The 25,445-nt window shown below is 43.7% G+C and overlaps 1 protein-coding gene across 3 annotated transcripts in view; it reads left to right on the top strand.

Annotated features, from left to right (window-relative positions):
• Positions 1-11,364: 11,364 nt before the first annotated feature.
• The window catches only part of PHACTR2 (phosphatase and actin regulator 2), an 89,529-nt gene continuing 75,448 nt past the window's right edge, over positions 11,365-25,445 (top strand). For all 3 annotated transcript variants that reach the window (XM_015421998.1, XM_015421997.1, XM_015421996.1), the window contains exon 1: positions 11,365-11,606. In XM_015421998.1, the coding sequence (XP_015277484.1) occupies positions 11,564-11,606 (43 nt within the window). In that variant the 5' untranslated portion in view covers positions 11,365-11,563. The remainder of the gene's footprint in view (positions 11,607-25,445) is intronic.

Here is a 25,445-nt window from a genome sequence, read left to right as displayed (position 1 = left end):
TATTTTTCTATTGTTCCTTTTTTCCTTGTATGGTTATTTAAAAGGGGGGGGACTAAGCCCAGCAAAGGTGAGAAATGCAATTATTCCAATTGTTGCCAACATAGGGACTTCTAGATACTAAGAAATTAAATAGTACAGATGAAAATGGAATCTCTAATTCCAGCATCTTGATATGAAATGAATGTGGCAAGGCATTCTTGACATGGTATTAGAAAGCATCCTTTTAAAAATTCTGAAGTCAAGCTGCTGACCAAGCAAAAGCACTGATGTGTAGTGTTTATAAATGCAAATAGCTCTACCCATATTCAGATGCAAAAACAATAACTTAGTTGTCATCAAAGTGAATGACACTTTGAAAAACTCTGATTTTTTAAATTAAAGCTTCATCTACTTATAATGTCAGTTTCTTTTCAGAAGACGTTACTTGGAATTCTAAACAACAAGTGCAGACTTCCTTTGTACTTCGAATACTTTTTCCATTGAGCTTATTGTCCAGCAAAAATTGGGTGGGAGGAAAGCACGTGCTTTAATTTACCTTGCCCCTAAACTTTGTTATGATTTTTAAAATGACTGCATAGCAGTGGTACTTGCTTCCAAAGTAAGTATGCTTAGATTTGAAAACCAAATGCAGTAGGAATTATAACCTGGAGTATGTAGATCCTGTGGCCCAGGCTGCATTTATAAACCCACATATAAAAATAAAATTGCATGCAGTTCTTGACATCTGGTTTTTTCCCCCTGCAGACAGACGTTGTGAGAAACTGCAGTAGTTGTAGAATGGTTTATTCATTTAAAACAGCATCTTCAAAATACATGCACATTGTAATATGAGAGCTATTTTAACAGGGACTATTGTATGGTCCTCACAACTGAAGCAGATATAGATAGATGATAATATTTCCATATATGTGACACATTCTAAAATCTGCATAGCCCATATAGCTTTTCTTGCAAGCTGTTCACAGAAATTAGGATTGCTGTGTGACTTTCTAGCAGTAGCCTACTTCTAATGCATCTTATACAATAATTTCTGCTAAAACCACCTGTTTTTACAGGCTTATTAATAACTTGCAAGGACAAAATATGGGCAGGGGAAAGTGGAGGCGGAATGTTTCCATTCTGTAATTTTCTCTACAGGTAAACTTTGAAACTGCACTAAAAGATTCCTAGCCTCTTAACAAAGTAGAATAGTACCATTTTTATGTTAATATTTTTGAACTGAAATTTAAAAGTTGAACATATGCAGTGAAGTATGGACACATTTGTCATGTATGCTTTTTAAGAATACATTTTATGTGAAAGAGATACACTGAGAGGCGCTATCAGAGATCGAGAGCCCATTCATTTTGTCTCATTTCCACTGGATGGAAGTCAGCCCTGTTGGACACAATGTGCCACAATTAATTTGACCCCTGGGAAAGTGCATTTTCCTTGAAAGAAGAGCACTAAAAGAAGACTTCTGGATCTCATACAAGTTGCACCTTTGATTTGAAACACCCTAATAGCAACTGAGCTGCCCAGTGGTTATAGGATTTCTTCCTCCTAAGAGCTTCAGAAAGAAACTAAACTTCCACTGTGTCTGCTTGTATATTTTTGTAAATAAAATAAATATTACAAAGACACATACCAGGTCTCACTGGAGCTTTCTCATCCAAAGGAAATTAAATCATGTAGTGTGACCCTTTGGGCTTTTTACCATTCAACTTAAGCATGTGGTACATACCCGAATGGAAATTATCCAACTTTTTTTTTTACAATGAATGATTCTCATGCCATGCCATTATGAAGAGCTTTACATGTGATTTTTCTCAAATGTAGAACAGACTTGCTGCATGTTATTTCAGCATTCATTTTCAGCAGCATCTCCTGTGTGCTTTCAGAATAGCTGGAACAATAACAGTATTGTGCTTTTTAATATAATATTGATTATACTGGGTTTTTAAAAACCATTTTCCTAGTTTTTCTTGTGTACTGTCAGTATGGATTTAGATAGTGTGAGTTCATTCCTCAGCAACGAATATTTTCATATAGACATGGATCTTGAATTTTTAAAATGCCCTTGAAAGCCAATGTACTTGGATATAGTCATGGGAACTGTGGTATAATTAACCTCTATGTAGTTGTGACAGTCCTTGGCCCAGTGATACTCACTCATTGGCTTGGAGGCACATTGGCTTGGAGCCACTACGGTTTAGTGTAGTGGTTAAGAGTGGCGAACTCTAATCTGGAGAACTGGGTTTGATTCCCCACTTCTTCACATGCAGCTGCTGGGTGTCCTTGGGTCAGTCACAGTTCTCTCAGAGTTGTTCTCTCAAGAGCAGTTCTCCCAGCGCTCGGTCAGCCCCACCTACCTCACAGGGTGTTCTGGTGAGAGGAAGGGAAGGAGATTGTAATCCACTTTGAGACGCCAGGTGAAGGGCGGGGTATAAATCCAACCTCTTCTCTTCTTCTTCTCTTTGACATGGCATTTGTGGCTCTTCTGAGCACCATTTCCCAATGTGGCACCTGCCCTAGGTTCCGGGAAGGCAATTGCCTGATAGGGCTTGTGGTTGCCACTTTGAAACACTGCAGGTACTGGAAGACAGGTAAGCAACAAGCCTCTCTGAACTGTGAGTCAGGGATGGATGTAAAAGACCCACCCCCCACCCCAGCCTTCACACTCTCATCTCAGCACACAGGCCAGCTCTCTGGAAGAGAGCAAGCTGGCCACAGGGAAGAGAGAGTAAAACCACCACCACAGCAGCCACCCAAGATAAAGAGCAAGCTGGCCACAGCAGAATGGTTTTACTCCTTTTCAGCACAGCCATCTTGCTTTCTTCTGGGTGCCTTGGCACAGTCTTGCCTGAGCTGCTATGCCTCAGAAAAGAAAATGAGAAGGCAGAGAGGGAAACCCTTCTCTTTACTCCAGATACATAAGGGTTCAACAATGGTCGAGATAGACAACCCTACGTGCCCAAAGGTACTCTGTTAATTTAAAAATGTATAGTTTTGTAAATGATAATAATAGTTGTTGTTGTTGTTGTTGTCTGACTCTTCACGACTCCATGGACCACATCATGCCAGGCCCTCCTGTCTTCTGTTGTGCTCTGGAGTTTGCTTAATTTCATCTTCATTGCCTCAATAACATTGTCTAACCATTTCATCTTCTTCTTCTTTGACCTTCAAGCTTTCCCAGCATCAGGGTCTTCTCCAGTGAGTGCTCCCTTTTCATTTGGTGGCCAAAGTATTTGAGCTTCTGCTTCAGTATCTGACCTTCCAGGGAACAGTCAGGGTTGATTTCTTTTAGGATTGACTGATTCGATCTCCTTGTAGTCCAAGGGACTCTCAAGAGTCTTCTCCAGCACCATAGTTCAAAAGAATCTATTCTTCGGCGTTCAGCCTTCCTTATAATCCAACTCTCACAGCCATACATGACTACTGGGAATACCATCGGTTTGACCATACGGACTTTTGTTGGCAGGGTGATGTCTCTACTTTTTATTATGCTGTCTAGGTTTGCCATCGCTTTCCTCCCAAGGAGCAGGCGTCTTTTAATTTCATGGCTGCAGTTACCATCTGCAGTGATCTTGGATCCCAGGAACATGAAGTCTGTCACTGCTTCCATGACTTCCCCTTCTTTCTCCTTCAGTGGGGGGAAGTCATCCAGGAAGTGGTTAGGTCACGCCTCTGCTTGCTCGGATAGGCTATGCAGATTTCTTTTGTTGCGTGGCTCCTATCGGAGTGGCCTAGGCTGACCTCTCCAGTTCCTGCATAGCCCTGCACTCGGTAGGACGTTTGAAACTCCTGCTCCAAGCCAGAAGAACCACAAAATTTTCAAAAAAACAAACAAACCAGAAGACCCAGAAGACCTATCCTTCCCTTCCAGGCTTCAGTGGAGAAGGAAGAATCGGGAGATGGCGCAGGATTCAAAGAAGAAGAAGCGGGGGCCCCATCCTCCAAAGCTCCGGAAGGCGGGGAGATGGCCACCTCAGAGGTCCCCATGGAGCAGCAGTCCCTCACCTCCAAGGCTCCAGGGGTCAGACAGCAGGAAGCTCTACCAGCGCAGGGCCAGCTGAACACACTGAGCTGGCCGGTCCCCGCTCCCCCCCACACACACGTGGTCCAAGTTGGTGGCGTGGAGGCCGCGGACGGTGCCGGGGGCATTGAGTGGTCAAAGGCTACAGGCTCCCGCTCACCCCCAGGTGCCATGAAGAGGGTGAAGACCATATTAGCTCACGCAGCAGCCAGCGGCGCGGGAAAAAGAAAGCGCCATGGGAGAGCAAATGGGCCGGCGAGTCCATCCAGTGAGCCCATTCTGATGGGGGGGGGGAGCCTGACCAGGAATAGCCCCAATAAAGGAGTAACAGGACAGAATCAAGGCCAATCCTTTGGTCCGGTGCTGGTGCAAGCCCAGTCCTTCAGCACCTGGGGAGCCATGGGGGCGCTAGGGCTGTGGGGACCGGCGGGCTTCCTACAACCTACCCCACAGTTCAACCAGCCCCAGCCTCTTCAGGTGGCGCAGCCACTCTTTTCGCAGCCACTCTTTTCTCAGCCACCGGCAGGCACCCTGCACCCTGCAACCTACCCTGCAACCTACCCTGTAGTTTAATCAGCCTCTTCAGGCGGCGCAGCCGCTTTCTTCTCAACCACTGCAAGGCCTGGGAGGTCCGGCTACAGGCTGGTTCATCCCTCAGCCATTTGCCATGGGACCCTCATGGATGTGGCCACTACTGGGAGGCTCTTGGCCTGCACCACAATGGCCCCAGGACCCAGGGAACCAAGGTAGGGATGGCTGCCCAACCTTTGGCACAGCACGGGAGTCAGGAGCCCAGGGGAAGGGCTTTCTCCAGGGGCTCCAAGAGAGGAGGACGTCATCATTCTTTGGCTTCTCAGTCCTCCTCAGGCTCCAGGTCCCCAACTACCTCTAAGAGACTTAGGGGACCCAGGTCAACCACTCCAAGTGAGGCATCAGGAGCCTCCGAGGGAGAAGGGGAGCAGGAACAGGCCACTGTACCCAGGGGATTGGGCAGACCAGAACCATGCAAGATCCCCGGGGGGAACACCCGCACAGCCTTTGCACAGGCCGACCTTGCCTCTTCTATTACATCCTTGGACAACACTGAGAAGGAAGAGGGGGAATGGTCAGGGGATGAGGTGGAAGTAAAACCTACATCCTCTCACCTGTTCCAAATTGAGCATTTCCAGCGACTTTTAACAAAAGTCATCTCAACTCTAAACTACCAGATGGAGGTGACAGAGAAGCCACGGTCATCGGCGTCCATGAACCTTGATCCTAGAGGCTTCAAAAAAATGGTTAAGCTTCAGACTTTCTCGCCCTTTCCGTATTATTATATTGACGTGATATGGGAACAGTGGGCCAACCCTGAACTCCCTCTTATCAATAGCAAAGCAACTATATTCGCTGCCTGAGGACACAATGGAGGACCGGAAGGTACCCTCAATTGATGCCCCGATAGTGGCGCTACACTCGGGGGCAGTGCTCCCCAAGGATGGGGAGAACGCCTTGAAGGACGCCATGGACAGGAAGAATGAAGCCACTTTGAAGAAGGCCCATGAGGCCATGTCGCTGGCAATACACTCCGCTGTGGCCCTCTCAAATTTCACCAGGGCCACCGCTATTTGGGCCGACAACCTCTTGCAAAACCCTGATGTTCCCCCTCTGGTCCTGAGAAGGACCCTACTAAAGATGAAGCATGCGGCTGAGTTCACTGCAGACGCATCTTAGGACAATATCCAGTTCTACGCCAGGGCACAGGTGGCTAACATCATCATCCGCCAGAACATCTGGCTCAAGAATTGGAAAGTGGACACATTGTCAAAAAGCAATTTGGCTACAAAGAAGTTCTCCGGTAGACTCCTCTTCGGAGAAACAAATCTGGACAACGTCCTAGTGGAGACTAGGGAGAAGGAAAAGGCCATGCCGTCATCCTCTTATCGTAGAGAGAGAGACACCAAGACCAGAACTACCCAGTCCTTTCGTGGCTCCTATGCTCCGGGACGGGGTCGAGACACCAGGGACCACAGGCCGTTCAGAGTCTTCAACTTCAGCAGTTCTCGAAAGTGCTCTCTCAGTTGCATCTACCTCACAAGCAGGCCTGTAGCTACAGTGGAGCTTTTGGGGGCTATGCCCCCTTATATTGTTGTTTTAAATGTTGCATATATGTAAGCCGCCCTGAGCCTGCCCTGGCGAGGAGGGCGGGGTATAAATTGAATTAAATAAATAAATAAAGGCACAGCCACACAGGAATTTCTCCTGTAAATGCTTTTTTCAATCATTTTAAAACATTTTTAAGAAGGTGTGCACTCCTTTAAGCAGAGTGGGGTGCTGTAGTTGACTAATTCCCACACTGAGTAAGGGGGTTGGAGTAGGTGACCTCTATGATCCCTTGTAACTCTGTGTCAAGAAACTGATCTCCTTTAAGAGAGTTTTTCTGCCTAAGTGTCAACTTTCTTGACTATAGAAGTCATCACCCCTACCTGCTGGCTTGTTATTAGAATTGTTGCTTAGGCTGGCAGAAGGGATTAACTTGCAGCAGCTGAGAACTGTCATCTAAAGTTGTTGACAGCTTGCAGGTTAAAGATCTATCCTGGTAACAGCTTTCTATTGGCTAAATGGCTTTTCTTTCTGCAGTGAGAACTTCAACCCCACCAGAAAAAAATTGCCCCACAAGTCACAAAATCCTGGGTACAGGCCTGTTCACAGGGTGTCTGTTGTGGGCAGGGGAAGGAAAAGGAGATTGTAAGCCACTCTGAGACTCCTTTAGGTAATGAAGGGTGGGGTATAAATCCAATATCCTCCTCCTCCTCCTTCTTTTTCTTCTTCCCCAACAGGCCAAATAGTTTTATTTATTTAATTAATTCATTTGTATCGTGCCTTTCTCCCCAATGGGGACCCAAAGGACATCATTCTCCTCCCCTCCATTTTATCCTCATAAGAACCCTGTGAGGTAAGTTAGACTGAGAGAGTATGGCTAGCCCAAGGTGAGCTTCCATGGCAGAAGTGATGATTCAAACCTGGGTCTCCCAGATCTTCGCTCTGCCTCAGACCCTGGACAGCTGTTGCCTGTCAGGGTATGCCATACCGGACTAGATAAACCAACAGTCTGACTCACTGTAAAATACTGTTGTGGCAATGAACTGTTTTTAGAAAATATGAAATGTGAATAAAGGCAAAGTATAAAGTCATCTTTGTCAATAAATGTTTAATATGAATGTATTCCTTAAAAATACTCTGGCCCTGCAGCATAGTGGTTGGTGTCACATTAGAACTGAAGAGGTTTTGGTCCATATCCCCATTCATCGAAGCTCATTGGGCGATACTGAGTCCTTTGTTATCTCTGAGCCTGTCAGAATAAATTGGTGGAGGAGTCATACATACCACCAGAACTTCTTGGAGGAAGCGTGGGATAAAACTGCTTTTAAAAAATTCCCCAAATGTTTCAGATCTTGTGAAGGTGTTTTTATGTGAATAGAAACTGTTAAACTGCCCATGAAACCTTAGAAGTGTTCCAGGAAAACCAGTGGTCATTTCAGTTAGAGTTTTACTCAGGGCTCTTTTTGTAGAAAAAGCCCTGCAGGAACTCATTAGCATAACAGGCCACACCCAACAGCAGGAACTCATTAGCATATTAGGCCACACCCCTGACAGCACAGCTCATTAGCACATTAGGCCGCACCCCCATGTTACCAGAAGTGTGGTCATCCAGCCACGCCCACCTTTTGCTTGTTATTCTGTTTACCTTGTTTGTTGTCAAAACCCAGGGCTTTTTTGTAGCAGGAACTCCTTTGCATGTTAGGCCACACACCCCTAATGTAGCCAATCCTAATGAGTTTCTGCTGTTGGGTGTGGCCTATTATGCTAATAAGTTCCTGCTGGGCGTGGCCAACTTGGGAGCCAGCCGGGGAACTCCGTTCCTGTGCGTTCCTGCCCAAAAATAGCCCTTACTGTATCACACACATAAGCACATGATCACTGAAGCTTTTCTTTCCTATGTAAGATCTAAAACACAATGGAGATTAACATAAGGAGAAAGAACATTTATATTTATCTACTTCAAAGGTATACATAGTTTGTATTTAGTTGTCTTAGAAAATATTTGTGAAAGCATTATTATGAATGCAAGAATTCATAGAATCATAGAGTTGGAAGGAACCTATGGGGTCATCTAGTCCAACCCCCTTCATAATGCAAAAAATTCACAAATACCTCCCCAGCACACACCCACAGTGACTGCTGTTCCACGCCCAGAAGATGACAAAAAACCTCCAGGACCTCCAGCCAAACTTGCCTGGAGAAAAATTGCTTCCTGAACCCCAAAGTGGTGATCAGCATTTCCCAGGGCATGTAAGAAAGGGCCACAAGAACGAAGCACTGATGCATCCATTCCATCTCTCCCTGTCATGATTTGCCTAAGTTCACAGAATCAGCATTGCTGACATATGGCCATCTAGCCTGTGTTTGAAAACCTCCATCTAGCCTACCACCTCCTGAGGAAGCCTATTCCACTGAGGAACTGCTCTGTCAGGAAGTTCTTTCTAATGTTTAGCCAAAAACTCTTCTGATTTAATTTCAACCCATTGGTTCTGGTCCAACCTTCTAGGGAAACAGAAAAAAACAACTCTGTATCATCCTCTATATGACAGCCCTTCAAAGTACTTGAAGATGGCTATTGTATCACCTCTCAGTTGTCTCCTCTCCAGGCTAAAAATACCCAGCTCCTTCAACGTTTCCTCATAGGACTTGGTCTCCAGACCTCTCACCATCTTCATTGCCCTCCTCTGGACACATTCCAGCTTGTCTATATCCTTCTTAAATTGTGGTGCCCAAAACTGAACACAATACTTTTAAGTGAGGTCTAACCAGAGCAGAGTAAAGCAAAACCATCACTTTGCATGATCTAGACACTATACTTCTGATACAACCCCAAATTGTATTTGCCTTTTTAGCTACCGCATCACACTGCTGACTCATGTTCAGTGTATGGCCTACTAAGACCCTTAGGTCCTTTTTGCACATACAACTGCCAAGACAAGTCTCCCCCAACCTATAATTACACATTTGATTTTTCCTACCTAAATGCAGAACTTTACATTTATCCTCATTGAAATTTATTATATTTGTTTTAGCCCAGTCTTCCATCCTGTCAAGATCATCCTGTAATTCAGGAAAACTTGTAGATAAAGCATCTGCCCAAGTAAAGGGGGTGCACTAAAGCCCAGATACATGATCATATGTGGGCTATTTTCATCTTGTAAACTTGGTGGGAGCATCCAGAAAACAGTGCCAGATGGTCAGTCATACCACATGAATGGTGGAGCCTGGATACAGGCTTGTTTTAGGCAATAATTCCAGTCTTGCAGTCTACCCGTATTTATTCAGTTAGGGCATTTACCTTCTGTTCAGGCAAACCATTTACAATACAGATATTTTATAAAGACAGAATTTGCACCAAAAATGTTGTGGTCAGTTCCTTTCTCCCTCTGTAATCTCTAGTATAATTTATCTGAGCCCTAATATCACCATTCTCCATTTTTCTTCATCTCACCCCTTCTGATGATGTAGATGATCGGAAAACACTGAATGAGTAAATTGTGCTAATAGGTATGTAAAGGAAAGGGAGAAATAGATATCTGGTTGCCATTTTCACTAGAAGTCATGTGCTTAGCTTAATGTCTGGCTGGCCCTCACATGCCAAAGAGGCAGGGCTATTTTGGGGCAGGAACGCACAGGAACAGAGTTCCGGCTGGCTCCTGAGTTGGCCACACGCAGCAGGAACTCATTAGCATAATAGGCCACACCCAACAGCAGAAGTTCATTAGGACTGGCTACATTAGGGGGTGTGTGGCCTAACATGCAAAGGAGTCCCTGCTACAAAAAAAGGCCCTGGGTTTTGACAACAAACAAGGTAAACAGAATAAGAAGCAAAAGGTGGGTGTGGCTGGATGACCACACTTCTGGCAACAGGGGGCTGCGACCTAATATGCTAATGAGCTGTGGTGTCAAGGTGTGGCCTATTATGCTAATGAGTTCCTGCTGGGCTTTTTCTACAAAAAAAGTCCTGCAAAGAGGTAATACTTTAAACTGAAAATCATGGGACAAGATTAAAATAATATTTTGTAATGGAAATTAATTTTGAACTAATAATAGTTATGTAATTTATCAGGGACCTCTACATTTTTTCTGTAGCACTGACTTTCTAAAATGAAGGGCATCTCATATGAGAAAGGGACATATAGAAACTCTAAATACAAATGTTTTGGCTCTTAAAATTATTTTCAGTGACACTGAGGCTTAATAAGGTTGAGGACACTGCACAATTTGAATAGTAAAATTTATAAAAATAACTGGAAAAGGCAGGAAAAAATATCATATTTCCTCTCTGATTTGGTAAACGAATTGTACAGGAAACTGAACTGATACTTCCTCTATTCACTGACACCTGTCTAGTAGTAGCAAGCAAGGAAGTCCAGAAGTAAATTATACAAGACACAAACAATGATTCACATTTATTTTTTGTTAAGGGACAAAGCCAGTCTGAAGTTACCATCAGATTTTTCTTGTCTGTGTCTCTGAAAATAGTGGTACACTTAATTTCAGATTTTATCTGCTCTTTTATTTATTTTTATTAACTTTCAGCCATAGGTAAAACCAGGGATCTGTATTCAATAAGGCCTCTTAGATAATGTAGGTACAATGCAAATAATTTTTAGAGCATTCTGTAGTTCTGTCTTTAAATCCAGTGTTTCTGGCTACCAATCTGTTAGGCAACAGGATGAATAGATGTTTACCTCTTCAGGGAACAGGCTTGGCAAACTTGTAGGCTTAAAAATAGAACTGCCCTTTTTGCAAGTGTCTTCAGATGTTTTTGATTAACAGCCATTCATAAAAAGGTGCGTGATCTAAGCAATGACAATGTCCATAAATATATGGAGAGATTAGCAAGATCAAATAGTTATAATAGGTATATGTGGCCCTGTGTGGGTGAGAGGGGGCAAAAGAGAGGATTGAACATCTCTCTGTACTGTAACTAACACCATCAGAAAGAGAGAGAGCTCAACCCCTTGAGGTTGGGAAACTAAATAGGGATAAGCACCTTAAAGAAAACAGGACCTTGTTAAGTTTAAATACCATGACTAAGTACTGTATTCTTTCTCATTCAAGCCCTATGGGATCATTTAACACTGAGTTCTTTGTGCGGGAGTGGCGAGTAGCTTAAAACTACAAACTGCTACTGTTGTTGGGTGATGAGCGGGAGCTTGGTGTGGCTGTACCAGCTGGGGACTCCCTCCCCATGACCTTTGTCCCTAGTAATCTGCATAGAGGAATGACAGGCATTCAGCTAAACAGGAACAGTCTGAGTTGGGCTGCAGCAGGAGGAGGAGGGTTTACAACGAGCGAGCGAGAGGAGGCAGAAGTTGTAAGGAGGAGGCTGGTCTTACCACGGCAAGCGCAGGGAAAAGGTGAAATGAGCCCTCGGAAACTTCGGTGGGAGAGGAAACGTTACCAAAGGACCAAACGAGCTGCCTGATTGTTGAACCCCCCGGCCCTCGTCCAGGGCAAGGGATGGGCCAGACGTCAGTCTCCACTCTCTCTGAGCATGCAAGTGGTGAGTAGGGCTTGGATCTGCTTGGATGATTCTCCCCCCACCCTTCCGCCCCCGAACGTGTGTGTGTGGGGTGATTTTGTAGCTTTAAGAGGACCCAGCAGCATTCGTTTAAACAAAGTCTCGTTTTTAGATCCCTGTGTGTGATGGCCAAATTGGCCACTAGGATTATATACTGGTTTCTTTGTCAAACAAAAAGTAGAATGCCTCTGGGATTATAGCGAGAGTTTCTCTTAAAGGAGCAGCTCGCTTGCGCTCTCTCTCTCTCTCCCCCCCCCCCCCCCCCCCCCAAAGGATGGCTTTCTGTCATTTTGGATTCCATTTTTTGCTTCTTAGGAGAGCTAAAGAGTGAAGTAAACGCAAATGGGTCTTGAGGAGTGGCACACCTTATTGTATTAGTGAAATCCAGGGCTGTTTGAGAAGTTTAAAAAAACCCTCATGCTTTGTTGCTGAGATTTGAAGCGTGTGCAGCGTCGCCGTCTACGCCCAACTTCTCCTTTTATAAGCTCTTGTTTTATTACTTAATGTACAAAGCGTGGTTTCCTATCATGTGTTTGCATTGTTGGTGAAGGCTTAGTGACTGCACATTTCTTTTTCACAAGCCCCCTTCCTCTCACTGTACAAAATTATTCAGACATATTCTAGCTCTGAAATAATTTTGTTTCACACAGCCCATTAATTTTTTTTGTAAAATGTAATTGATCAATAATCCTGCAATGCATTGTTTAACTCTTTCCCTTTCTCCAGTCTGAAATGGTAAAATGAAAATGGTAAAAACAAAACGATTTTTTAGAGCTTATTTAACTTTGGGAATTTTAAAATAAATTTTCAAAAAATATATTTTATTTGAAGAACTATGGTAAAATGAAAATGGTAAAAACAAAAACATTTTTAGAGCTTATTTAACTTTAGGAATTTTAAAATAAATTTTCAAAAAAATATTTTATTTGAAGAATGTGTGATTCAAGTTACTATTAATTATTTGATATTTTGAAATGTTAATGGTCCCTCATTTATGGAAAATGCATATAAAATATAAATACTAGAAACCAGAATGTCCATTAAAATCATAATGCTCATTTTTAAATTAAAAGCACCCCAGATTTTTTCCCCCTTAAGTGTAAGGTAATTTTATCATCTTTTCCTAGAATAAAAATGCAAGTGCAACTGAAGAAACTCACCATGGTAGAATGCCAATTGAAAACACACAATTTCGTGGGTGCACACAGGTGATATAACCCTGTGGTACCTCTTGTCAATGTGTAGTTATTATTTCCTACCTCCTTTGTCCAGAACATACGACAACAGCCCTTGCATCAATTCAGCTTCAGAAAGGATGACTGTGTGACAGTCATAGAGGTATAATTGTGTGAAACTACAATCCTAAACAGAGTTAATCACCAAAGTCCGTCAACTTCAATAGACTAGTGCTATCCTAGACAGAGTTGGGCTCTTCTGTTAGTATTTAAAGGTGCTGCTGGACTCCTGTTGTAGCAGATTAACAAACGTTATTCCACCATAAGCCTTTGCAAGTCAGAGTTTACTTCAGCAGATACATGAAGTGTCAATTATTAGCCACTGTATGGTGTGTGTGTGTGTGAGTGAGTGTGTGATAAGGTATGGATGAACAGAAAATGTAATGCACTTGTACTTCCTGTTTGTGTCATGTCAAACAGCTCTGACCTCTTGACTCATATCAATCTTGTGTGGTATAAATCAATCTAGCGCCATATGTCTAGTGGTTCTTCACTATCCATCTTAGAACAGTGAACCGCATGGCAGCCTGCCTTTGAAACTAGGGATCAGTTTGCCGTGTGGTTTGGGGAGCTGCTTGGGTTGGGGGTTTTTGTTTGTTTTTTTGTTGTTGTTTTTAAATGTCAGAATGCCTTTCGGTGTACCTAAAGGAGAGGTCTGTTATGACCACAGAAGACTAGAAACTATCATTCAAACTTTTTCTTGTGATGGTGGGAATTTTGTGGTGCCGTGTGATGTTGGTCATTATACAACGCTTGGCAGTTTTAGGTGTGTTTGTACATAATAATTATGTATTCTTTGTAGTTGTGACCAATTTGAGCAGTCTCTACTCCATCACTTCATGTAAGACCAGAACAACAAGAGGATTTCTCCCCCCATTTGCCCACCCATTCTGGTCCAATCTGTCTGCACACCTGGAAGAAAGGTAGGGAATAGGGCAGGGACACAATGAGGCATGCCACAATGAGGGAGATTTCTTCTTGTGCAGTCTGATCAGGATCTGTCTTCCTCTTCAGGTATCTTCCAAGGAGACTAGGCAGGAAGGGGGGGCAGGAAAGCTTCAGTGAGATGATGGTTAGCAGTGTACTAAGTTTTTGATCTTTGGTTCAAGAAACTTGGGGAGTAGGACAGGCAGTTGGCTGGTGGAGATCGAGGAAGTACTCGTGAGTGTATGTTGTACAAACTCTCTTTGTGGTCTTTCCTAGAAGATCATACTAAGTCACATTTAGGAAGTGGATGATTGCAGAGCCATGTTGTGTGAATGCTCTTAAAAACCTCCTCTAGTTTGGATGCCAAATCTGAGTGAAACCATCCTGTAGAAGCAGCCCTAGTCTGGCAAGGCGGGATACATATTGAAAATAATAAATAGTCTATAGTAATGGTTTGCTTACAGGCAGTTTCATCCTAAAAACCAAATTTGGTAAAAATGATTAAGCTAACTTTTTACCTCAGAGAACTGAAGCTCCTAAGTTGAAGCAAATACGTTTGCTGGAAAATGCCTCTTCAAGTGAATTAAGTCTTCCAAAACTCAAACCAGAGGAAAATCAGGTATTACACTTACAGACTATTCAAATCTAAGGTCCTGAAAGCAGACCTCAAGGATGGCTTCAGTATCTGTTGGGGAAGCATAAATATCTCTTTTCTAGACTTTCACAGAGGTGGCAGATTTATGGAAGTAAAGAGGTGTTTGTGTGCATGTGGAGAATGCCATCATTGCCCTTTGAAAGGATATATATTTTCAATATACTTGGCATATTAAAAATGCATATAAAATATAAATACTATAAAACCAAAATGTCCATTAAAATCATAATGCTCATTTTTAAATTAAAAGCGCCCCCAGATTTTTTCCCCCTTAAGTGTAAGGTAATTTTATCATCTTTAGTTAAGAGAGGGGGAGAGAGAGGGAGAGAAAAAGTCTTTTGCAGATTTGGTGGTCCATTGGCCTGGGTCCATATACCCTTCACAGTGTTTTCTCTGCAACCCATTCTGTTCACCCATCTGAAAAGATACTTGTGGCATACTGTTATCTCTCTAGCAAGCATATTTCAAATACTTTATCTAAATGATAGCATTCTTTAGACCAGTAGGCTAAAGATTGTGCCAACCAACTTGAATTTGGCATTCCAGTTGGCTAAAAGATTGTGGTGCTTGATACCTGCTGCAGTTTAGATGGCTGAAGGAAACATTTATCTCTTGCAGCAGGGGCAGCAAATCTTTTTTTAGGGTGGAAGTGTCAATATTAGATTAAGATATTTAGAGGCGGCCAAGCAAAAGCAGCTTTCTGAGTGAACACGCAACTTGCTTGGTGATCTAGTCCCTTTTCCACACATGCCAGTGGTTAGAGTTGTATAATTAGATTCTCCTGTGAGAATACCTGGGTGTCCATGCGGAGCCATGAGGATCAGCCATACGGGTATAGAACTATATTAATCGCAAATAATATTTTGGGGACCTAAGATCTGACTATGCAGAGGAAACATGTTCATTGTTAAATGCAGTGACAGTTTTAGGGAGAGGTGGGGTGATAGAGTTGGTTGTTGTTGTTTTTTAAGGAAGTCTAACCATGGACAACGTGGAAGAGTTTTTAATTTTTTTTTAATTGACTAGTGTAGCTGCTACACGTGTATCCTGCCCTTCCTTCAAGGAGAGCAGCATACATGGCTCTTCTTTGTGTTCCAACCATCTATGTGAAGTAGGCTAGGCTGAGGAAGTGAGACTGCCTACAGGCCACCCATAGCCTTCATGACCTCCCTGCTTGCAGGGAAGGGTGGTCAAGAAAGCTAAATAAATAAATAAATAATGGCTGACTGGAGGTTGGAATGCAGGTCTCCCAGATCCTAGGGTGGCATTTTGACCATTATGCTACATGTTTAAATCTCTGTGGATGTGGCTGGTCCACCCAAATATAACATTTATAACTACTTTCTTTCCTGTGTTTACTCTTCTGTTGACTACTGGACATGCTCCCAACATGCACTCTCGTGTTTATACTACCCCATATTTTAAGATCATAAAAGGGCCAAACCATGCAGCTGTGGGAGAGGGGTGCTGATATGGATTCAGTTTTTCAGTCCAACTCAGGCCAGGTAAGGTGAGAGTGCTGTTGGCTAGTAATGGTGCCAGTCCAGGATTGAGGGTTCTGCGTAGGACCATATTTTCTCTAAAAGAGCAGCATCTTGAGAATGCTGTTGGATCCAGGTCTTCAGATTTAGACGTAGATTCCCTTTGTGGCACACAGTGCTCTTAATCAGCTGCAGGCATTAAGAGGTAAGATTTGGTCATGATTATCCATGTTTTGATCATACCCATAGTGGGTTGCTATAATATGCTTTATGTGAGATTGACTTTGAAGTAGGGTTCCCAAGTACTTACCGCGATCCGACGGGGGAAACATGCTCCCTGACCAGACCATTCCTCCATGTAATGCACCATGCCGTCTCCAGGAAGTGACGTTAGGCGATGCTCTGGCAATGGGGCTGAAAACTTGATGGTACCATTGAGTTTCCAGCTCCATTGCCAGAGCGTTGCCCGGCGTCACTTCCTGGTGACGGCATGGTGCGGCGCGTCTGTTGTCCCCGCGGGAATGATCCTGCAAAGACGTCTGTGTCCCCCACCGAATCACAGTAAGTACTTGAGAAGCCTACTTTGAAGCTGCAGTTAGTGTAGAGTGCTTTAGCAGCAGTGTTGACTGGTTTCAGCTACTGCGATCATGTGACGTATCTAGCACAGCGCAATTGCTAAATTCAAAGCCCTTTATATATTTAAAGCCATAATAGTTTGGGAAAGTCCTCTTCCTTATAATCTGCTCCACCCTTTGAGATGGGCTTCTAAGGCCTTGGTCCTCCTCCCTCCTTTTTCAGAGCAAAGCTAAGGGCAGTAGCTTTTCAGTTGTGGTGCACCAATATTGGCTTCAACTTGTTTCAGATTTGTCATGTCACCAGTCCCAGGTAAATATTATTCCCAGAGGCGTTTGGGTGAGTGTGTTTTTTTTCCTATCCCAAAAGAAACACCCTCAAGAAATGCAGACATGAAAAACAAAATTACAAGAAGGTATATCAATGTATATTGCCCCCAGTCAATTCAACTCCATACTTTTGTGTAGTCTGTGACTGGGTGTTCATTTGAATTGAGGCATTTTTCCAATCATAGTTTTGCTCCGGTCATTTGTGTTTTGATCTGCCCATGGCATTTTGTTTTGTATGTGAGCAAAACTATGCATCCTTTAAAAAATCAGTCTAGATAAACAGGGCAATACAGAAACATTCTGATGAAGATTCGTGTAAAATGGAGTTTGGTTGGCAATCTGTTTGCCATATGTGTTGACTCCTTTTACACATTTTTGATGCATTATACGTTTATAGTCAATTGTTTTGTATTTTATTGGTATATTGAACATTGTTTCTAATTTTATGCTTGTTACACATTTTTCTCATCTTGTGGATTTAGGTGTTTGTTTTCAATTTGTAGTTTACAATTCACCCCTATTTTGGATAGCCCTTCTTGTACTTTAGTACCTCATTTTTGCAAAGTGATGATTTAAACTTGGATCTCCCTGGTTGCAGTCCAGTACATGAACACTAAACTACACTGGTTCTTAAGGTAGAACTTCCCTAAATTAGTATAGTCTCTTAATTTTTTTTTTACACAAATGGTCTTAACTACTATGGGATTATGTCTGAGGGTGCATCAGTGATTCTGTGTGCCTCATGAAAAGGCACTCACATCAGCCACATTTTAAAAAATGATAACAGACACACCATTAACCTACTGCAATATGTCAGTTATTAAGTTATAAATTTAATTTATAAACTGCAATTGACATATCGCTAAAGTTTAAAATTGGCAATTGACATTTTAGAAAAGCCTGGAAAAGCCCTCTGGTGGGACTGGGGAGGGACTGAGCCAAGGAAAATGGCACCAATATAGGTGGGACCTGCAAAAATTCATATCTTTATATCACCCAAACAGCATACAAAGGCACCTCGACAGCAGTATTTCCAAAAGTTTGTACCAAACCAGTTTGGGGCAAGCTTGCTGGGAAATCGGAGAAAATACAGTGGATTATTAGGAGCCAACATTGTGTGGATTTTCCAGTTAGATGCACAGTTGAAGCAAAAATATCCATGTGGAAGCAGCCTGAATTGCATTTTTATGTGGTTTGGTTTATGTGGAGTTGAAGCAAAAATATCCATGTGGAAGCATTTTTATGTGGTTTGGTGATGGTGATTCTCTGTAAGCTCTTTTGAGAGTTTCCAGTATAAAATGGGATACTAATTCAAGGTAAATCAAAAACAGAATGCTGACTCATCACATTACATTTATTTCCTCTTGTGTCCAGCTGCCAAATTACATTTAAAAGCTTTTCTCACTTACTTAGATCCAAAGCACATTTTATGCTCACAAAAACAGAGCAAAGCTACATAGCACTTGTTGACAGAGTAATGTTTGGGTTCCTTGGTGTTTGTCGTATTGTAAGCAAGACTTTCTGTTTTGTTAGGGCATTTTCTTGCTTCTAGAAGACAGCTAAAATTCTGTTTCCTCTCTGCTGCAGCCAAACGGTTATTACTTTTCAGACTCTTGCTATTTGTTTCATTTGGCAGTCAATGAAGGCATTATCTTAGGTCAAAAGTTAGTTTGCTTCTCAGCCAGTTCAGTTTTAGTTCTCTTGGGGTGGGGGACTTCCTGTTTATGAATGCAGCAAAAGCATTTTTCCTATGTGCACACAGAGGAAATTGGTCTTGTGCTGACCGGCCAACCGTGTCACTAGCAGCTACTTACAGATAAGATGCAAAGGTAGTCTTTGTTTTCTGTAAAATAATAATATTTTTGGAGCGGCTAGTGAGTGTTGGAATGGTTCAAGAATAATGCAAGTACCGGTGAACAAGTGGATATCTCATATATGTCGTCTGTGATTCTGTATGGATAACAGCATATCTTTCAGCTGTTCACAGATAAAAATGGTGACATTTTCGTGCATGTCACAGAATGGGGTCAAGGACAATGCTTGGCAGTCCAGGAAGTTGTTTTAGTGGATGACAGTGACACACACACAGGGCACGCACACAAGGCACAAGAAGCTGGGAAAAACACACCCATCAACCATTGCTAGAGAGTTCAGAATTGTAGAATTGTTATGAAGGAACCTAGCTATAAAAAGTAAACCGGGGTACATATGGGGTTGCAGTCCATATTGCAAAACATTTATTATTTTATATTCTACTTAATCCCAGATTTCAGTCTTGCAGGTAGGGCTGCCAAATCCCCCTTGGGGGCGGAAATCCCCCCACCCTAGAGGCCTGTTCCCCGATGCCGGGGAATTGGGCCCCAGGGGGAACCCTGCCCCAGCGTGCACGTCACAGGGAAGTGACGTTATGACGCCGGGCACGCTGGGGGCGGGGCCATACAAGGGAAAACTCTATGGTTTTCCCTTGTATGGTCGTGCCCCCGCCCCCAGCGTGCCCGGCGTCGTGACGTCACTTTCCTGTGACGTGCGTGCGATGCGTGCGCGCTTCGTGCGCGTGTGTACCGGAAGCCGCGCTGGAGTCTTCCACCGGCAAGGTAGGTAACATTTGGCAACCCTACTTGCAGGACTGCTAGTAATGAGAATTGTAAAGACTTGATTGTAGAGTATTGAATCAGGTTATGGATGAAGGACTATGTGTACTTTTGAGCTGTGTGAAACTTTGGTACGTGGGTCTGATTCTGATAAATGAAAATTGCATACTCCTGTACCAACAGAAGCTGTTGCAATGCAAGATCTTATTTATGTTGTGTTTACAAGCTATGGAAGAATCCAGGATAGATGATTGTGACTGTAATCCTAAAGTTGCGGTCACACGAGGGGAGGGAAGCGAGGCTATTTCCTCAGGAGGAATTTGACCGGCAGTTGCGCGATCACACAGTCCTTGGAAGCTGCGGGTACAGCCTGCCACTGCATGATCAGACGCAACCACGGGTGAGTCGTGGGGGTTGCCGTTTGTTTCCGATGTGCTTAAACGAGGAATCGATAAATCGCATCTCTGCCCTGAGGACTCCCTATGGAGTTTGTGATGATGCGCATACTGAGAAGGGGGGGAAACAATGGCACAGAGTCAGGATGGCCTGATCAGACCATACCGATGCCATGAGAGCGCCCTGGAGCGATCAGAGAGGGGAAAGCCCATCCGTGGTCTGTTGCAACCCATTTTCTACCAGATTTTCCCCAGTGTCTTTTAATTCTGCTTCTGCGGTGGAGCAGAACTGGTTGCCGATGGCTGCAGGGCGCTTCCCAGTTGTCGTCTGATCGCGCCCTTTAAATCTGCTCGGCATTTCACGCCTATGGCAGGTCTAATTGTGCATATGATCGCAGCCTAAGATGACTTTCCTGGGAGAAAGTTCTGTTGAATAAATATTGGGCTTACTTTTGAGTAGACCTGCTTGGGATGGCTCCCTTTGACAAAGCACTCCAGCATTTTACAGGGTATATAATGACACAGACAGGAGTTCAAGCCCATAAACAGATAAACCTAAAGCAGTCCTTCACTTTGCTTACTCTTCCAATGACCACTGAAAGTTAGAATTGTTTAACAGTAAATGCCAAACTACACGTTACACTTTATATAAGTTGCCAGTTGGGTATTGTATCAGTCCTTCACTTTGCTTACTCTTCCAATGGCCACTGAAAGTTAGAATTGTTTAACGGTAAATGCCAAACTACACGTTACAGTTTATATAAGTTGCCAGTTGGGTATTGTAGAGGCAACTGCTGTGCAAATGCAAAGCAGGGGCATGATTTGGATCAGGAATATGGTGTGAGGAAAGGAGAGGCTTCTTCTTTCCCCCCTCTCCATTTTTGGGAGTCAAAATGGCCTGGGTGCTGCAGGGGCATCACTTGCCCCTATGGAGGGTGCATGTGCAGTGCGTGCATGGGGCCCCAACACCTGCCCCTACATGGGCTGTTTCAGCTCCAGACAACGGCATGGGGGAAACCAGAAACTTCTATTCCCACCGTGCTGTCGTCTCAATCTGAACTGGTCTGCTGCTGTTCTATTACACAGGAGCTGCTGCCAGTGCTTTGCAGCTGCCGCATAACTATGGCGAACCCACATAAAGCATAGCATGTCTTTTGGCCCTGAGATTACTGCATGTTTCAAGTATTATTATTATTCAGGCTTATTTACTGCCGATGTCCAAAGGCTACTGCACTCTTAACATAAGAAATAAGGCATTCTTATTGTTTTTGATTTTGTGAAAGCATAGGGCTGTTTGCTAAAGTTGTTCTGAGGGTGAGAATGGATCATTCCTGCCTTCCCTTTCTCCCAGCAGCTTTGTGTCATCGTGTGACCACTGGAAAAACATAGCTAGGGTCAGGAACCGTACAGATAACAAAACATTGGGCTGCTTAGCTGTTCCATACATGGGAGCAACCTTGGCATCCTTAGAGGCAAAGTCTGGGCCTGGGGACAAAACTAAGTGAGATGTTGGAGGTCTTGATAATGTATTTACCATTTCTTTTTAAAATAGCTGCCTGTGTCTGTGTGTGTAGGTTGGGAGTTTTGGGAGGTTCCCCAATACCATCTTCTCAGTATAGATCCCCCAGCTCTTGTTACTTAGCTGCTTTCACATGATACCCTCCATTAAGGGCCTTAGATCCCTCTTCCTCATACATCAGGGCTCAGGGTGGAAGCTCTTTAGAAGACTGCATCAGAGATCAACACTAGTTCATGATGCTTTCTCCCATTTCCCCCCCAAAGCCCTAGCTGGTTTTCTGTTTGGATTTTCTATAATCTTAGTCCAATTGCTTTGTTTACTATCTGTTTGATGCTATTTGATTGAATTACTTTTTATGTTTTGTATTCCACTTGAGCCCCTATGAGAAAGGTGGGCTATAAATAAAGTAAATAAATGAAGATTAGCTATCTCTCTGACTCTGCCCATTTAGCTAAGTCTCATGCTTCATTGGATTTACAGCTGAGTTGGAAATCTTTCCTGCCATTTCCACAGAGGTTATTTGCCTCAGGCGTGATGCTGTTGGGAAGCAAGTTTTATACCTGCTTCCCTACATCATTGTGGTGCATTTGTGCACCTCCTAGGGCAGTGATGGCGAACCTTTTAGAGACCGACTGCCCAAACTGCCACCCAAAACCCACTTATTTATCGCAAAATGCCAACACGGCAATTTAACCTGAATACTGAGGTTTTACTTTAGAAAAAACAACTCATACATTAACTTAAGATGATCCATACATAGTAAGGAAAGCAATCCCAAATGCTTTCACTTACTTAAAATTATTTGGCAGAGAATTCGACACTTTAATGGTGGTCTGGGCCTGGCTGGGGCGATGGCACGCGTGCCCAAAGAGAGGGCTCTGAGTGCCACCTCTGGCACCCGTGCCATCGGTTCGCCACCACTGTCCTAGGGGTTCCCTGGCTTTTCTTCAAACTTTTCTAAACCTGCTTTGTTGCAGAGTTTTGGGAGAGATTACAGCACTGCTGTGTGGGTGGGAAAGTTCGGATTTTCTTGCTCCCACCCACACAGCAGCCATTTTCCTTGCCCAAGTCCCCACAGTAGCCATTTCCTTCCCCTGCCACCAGGCCTTTTTAGAAAATGGGTGATTAAATATTAGTATGTGTAACAGTTTCTCTGAATTCTCAACTTTCATTGAAAGTCTCTAGCCCCTTTCATTGCGGAGGTATAAGAGGAAAGACATTTCTTTGCAACTAAAGGGGCTAGGGACTTTTTCTGAATGAAAGCTGGGATTGCAGATAATTTGACACAAAGATTGTTAAAATATTATAATGATATCAATTGCCAATTTTTAAAAAACTGAAAAATCCAGGTGGAGTGGGGGTATGCTGCTGGGGGGACTGTCCTGGGGAAGCCCTGTTTCCAGTGTACTGCATCTGCAGCTACTATGACAATGGGGGACCCCATAGACACATATCCCTGTTTGGATAATTCCTCAGTATGTGGAATGTGCCTGTAATAAGCAACTATTGCCAGAGTTTGGTTGATCTGTAGCCTATATGAACAGGACTCTGGTCCAGGCTGAAATGAAAGGGAATGTATACTATGTGCCCAAAGACTTGGGATCGAAATGAAAAGAGAGAACTTAGAGCAAGCTTAGAAAGGAAAACAAAATACTCTGCAAAAGGCAATGCAAGGAGGAGCAGCAGCTGTTCCTGTGGGAGAAGGGACTGGAGATGAGTGAGGGAGTTGAAGATGAGAAAGAGACTGAATTGGCCACTTTGAATGAAAGGTGGTATAAAGAAATATTTGCTATGAAGGCAGCTATTGCCTACACTACAACCTTAATTACTGAAGTAAAAATATACAATATACGTAGGGTTGCCAGCCTCCAGGTGGGGCCTGGGGATCTCCCGCTTTTACAACTGATCTCCAGGTTTCAGAGATCAGCTTCCCTGGAGAAAATGGCTGCTTTGAAGGATGGACTCTGTGGCATTGTACTATGCTGAAGCCCCTCCCCTCTCCAAACCCCACCCTCTCCTGGCTCCACCCCCAAAGTCTCCAGGTATTTTCCAACCCAGACCTGGCAACCCTAAATATACGATAGCCTTGTTGCCTCAGTGAACCAGACAGTTTCACGGGGCTCCGATTCAGTCATGCTGAGTGGCTAGTCCCTTTTACCAATCCACCTCTCATTTTTGCCTAGACATTTTTGTAAAATCTGGCAGACCTCTTTGGATCTAGCAAAGGCAATCTGGACAGGTTTGAACAAACCAAAATGGCAACATGACCACAATCTTTGTGAATGTGTGGCTGGTATAGTGAACAACTGCAACCAAACCTTACACACACACACATCCCTGGAACACAAAACTTCTTTTTCTCTTTAGTCTAGATTTTGGTTTACGCCTACATGTGTTAGCCTGCAATTGTGATCTTATCTAACCTGACATTTTAAGGGAGAACAGAGCTTCTGCAATTCTGCCTTTTTCTCAGCTATAAATAAAGCTCATATTAGCGGAAGAACCAGTAAATAACTTTCCCATTTGTAGTCATAAAGTCAGAGATTAATTATGAGAGTACATTATGAGAGGGGAGAGGGTATGACTATCCATGTGTTGGGTTAGCTATTTCTGGACTGATATAACCTAAGTTTGTTTTTTCACTGTCTCTTTCCTCCGCTTCCACAACCATAAATATTGCTGTGGTGGCAAGACCTGCTGCTTGTGGTTCAGTTCAAAGACACTTTTATGACACTGGCTGGGAGAAGGAGGGGAGATCTACTGACAGCCTTTCAATGTAATATCCTCTCAGCAACTGTCTCCACTGTGACATGGTGAAGGAATAGGGTTGTTTCCCCAGAGAAGCAATGGGCAGGAGGACTGAAGACTTAATTCATCTTTGTCCTGCTGCTTTTCCCACAACGCGCTTAGTCTAGAGCAGCACTCTCTAACCCAGGGGTAGGGTTGCCAAGTCTGTTTTACCTTGCGGCGGGGGGCTCCCGATCTGCGTCCCGAGCGCGAGCGCACCGCATGCACGTCAGCCGGATGTGACGTGATGACGCCGGGCACACTGGGGGCAGGGCCACAGCCATTTGAGGGGAAAACATAGAGTTTTCCCCCTCAAACATAGAGTTTCCCCTCAAATGGCTGTGGCCGCGCCCCCAGCGTGCCCGGCGTCATCACGTCACATCCGGCTGACGTGCACGCCGGGGTGGAGTTTTCCCCGGGGGCCGATTTCGCGGCGGCGGAAATCGGGCCTCCAAAGCGGGGGGTTATCCGCCCCCTGGGGGGACTTGGCAGCCCTACCCAGGGGTGGTCAAACTGTGGCTCGGGAGCTGCATACGGCTCTTTCACACATATTGTGCCACTTTCAGTTTATGGAGTCTTTTTTTTGTGAATCTCCGACATGGATGACTGAACTAATTAGTGCATTGAAAAACCATATACTCTGTCTTCTTAATGTGATGTGTTTTATTTTGGTTTTATAAAGATTCTAATGATCCCAGCCAAGAATTAAATATCAATGCTGGGGCTGCTAAAAACATAATATTTTCTTAATGTGGGTGTACATGAGTACAGAACAAAATATGTACTCTTTCATATATAAAGATTATGCATGTATCTATTTTACTGTGATGAGAACCTGCTGGCAGTCTCAGGTTGTTAAGAAGAGGTGTATCTTCACAGATGGAATTTTTTCTCCATATGTTTGTGTTCTAGCCCTATTATAATACTGTTTGGTGCCTGATTTGTCATGTAAAAGCTAAGGGTTTGGTCTTAAACTTTCTTCTTCTTTTTATAACCCCTCAAAGGGGTTATTTTTTTATTTGCATTTCTAAAAAACTACAAAATTACTACATGAAAAGGGAGGGAGAGACTACATACTGAAGGAGAAAGAAAAAAAGAAGACACTAAAAGCCCAAGTGTTGGAGGTTACAAATTGCTTAAGAAAAGACTTATTACTCTTAACCAGAGGTCATTTCGGGGGGGAACGCGGGGGAACGCAGTTCCCCCGGGTGAGGTGCAGAGGGGCGGGGCACATGACGAAGCCCCGCCCCCTGCTTCCGGCCGCCCCGCTTCCAGCCCTCATTCAGCCAGGAGGAGGCAGGAGAAGAGGGAGGGTAAGTTGCTTCCTCC

Source organism: Gekko japonicus, unplaced genomic scaffold, assembly GCF_001447785.1.
Source record: "Gekko japonicus isolate JY-2015 unplaced genomic scaffold, Gekko_japonicus_V1.1 scaffold114, whole genome shotgun sequence".
In the NCBI taxonomy this organism is placed as follows: Eukaryota; Metazoa; Chordata; class Lepidosauria; order Squamata; family Gekkonidae; genus Gekko; species Gekko japonicus.
Note: the sequence above shows the minus strand (reverse complement) of the source record. Positions and strands in the feature narration are given on the sequence as shown.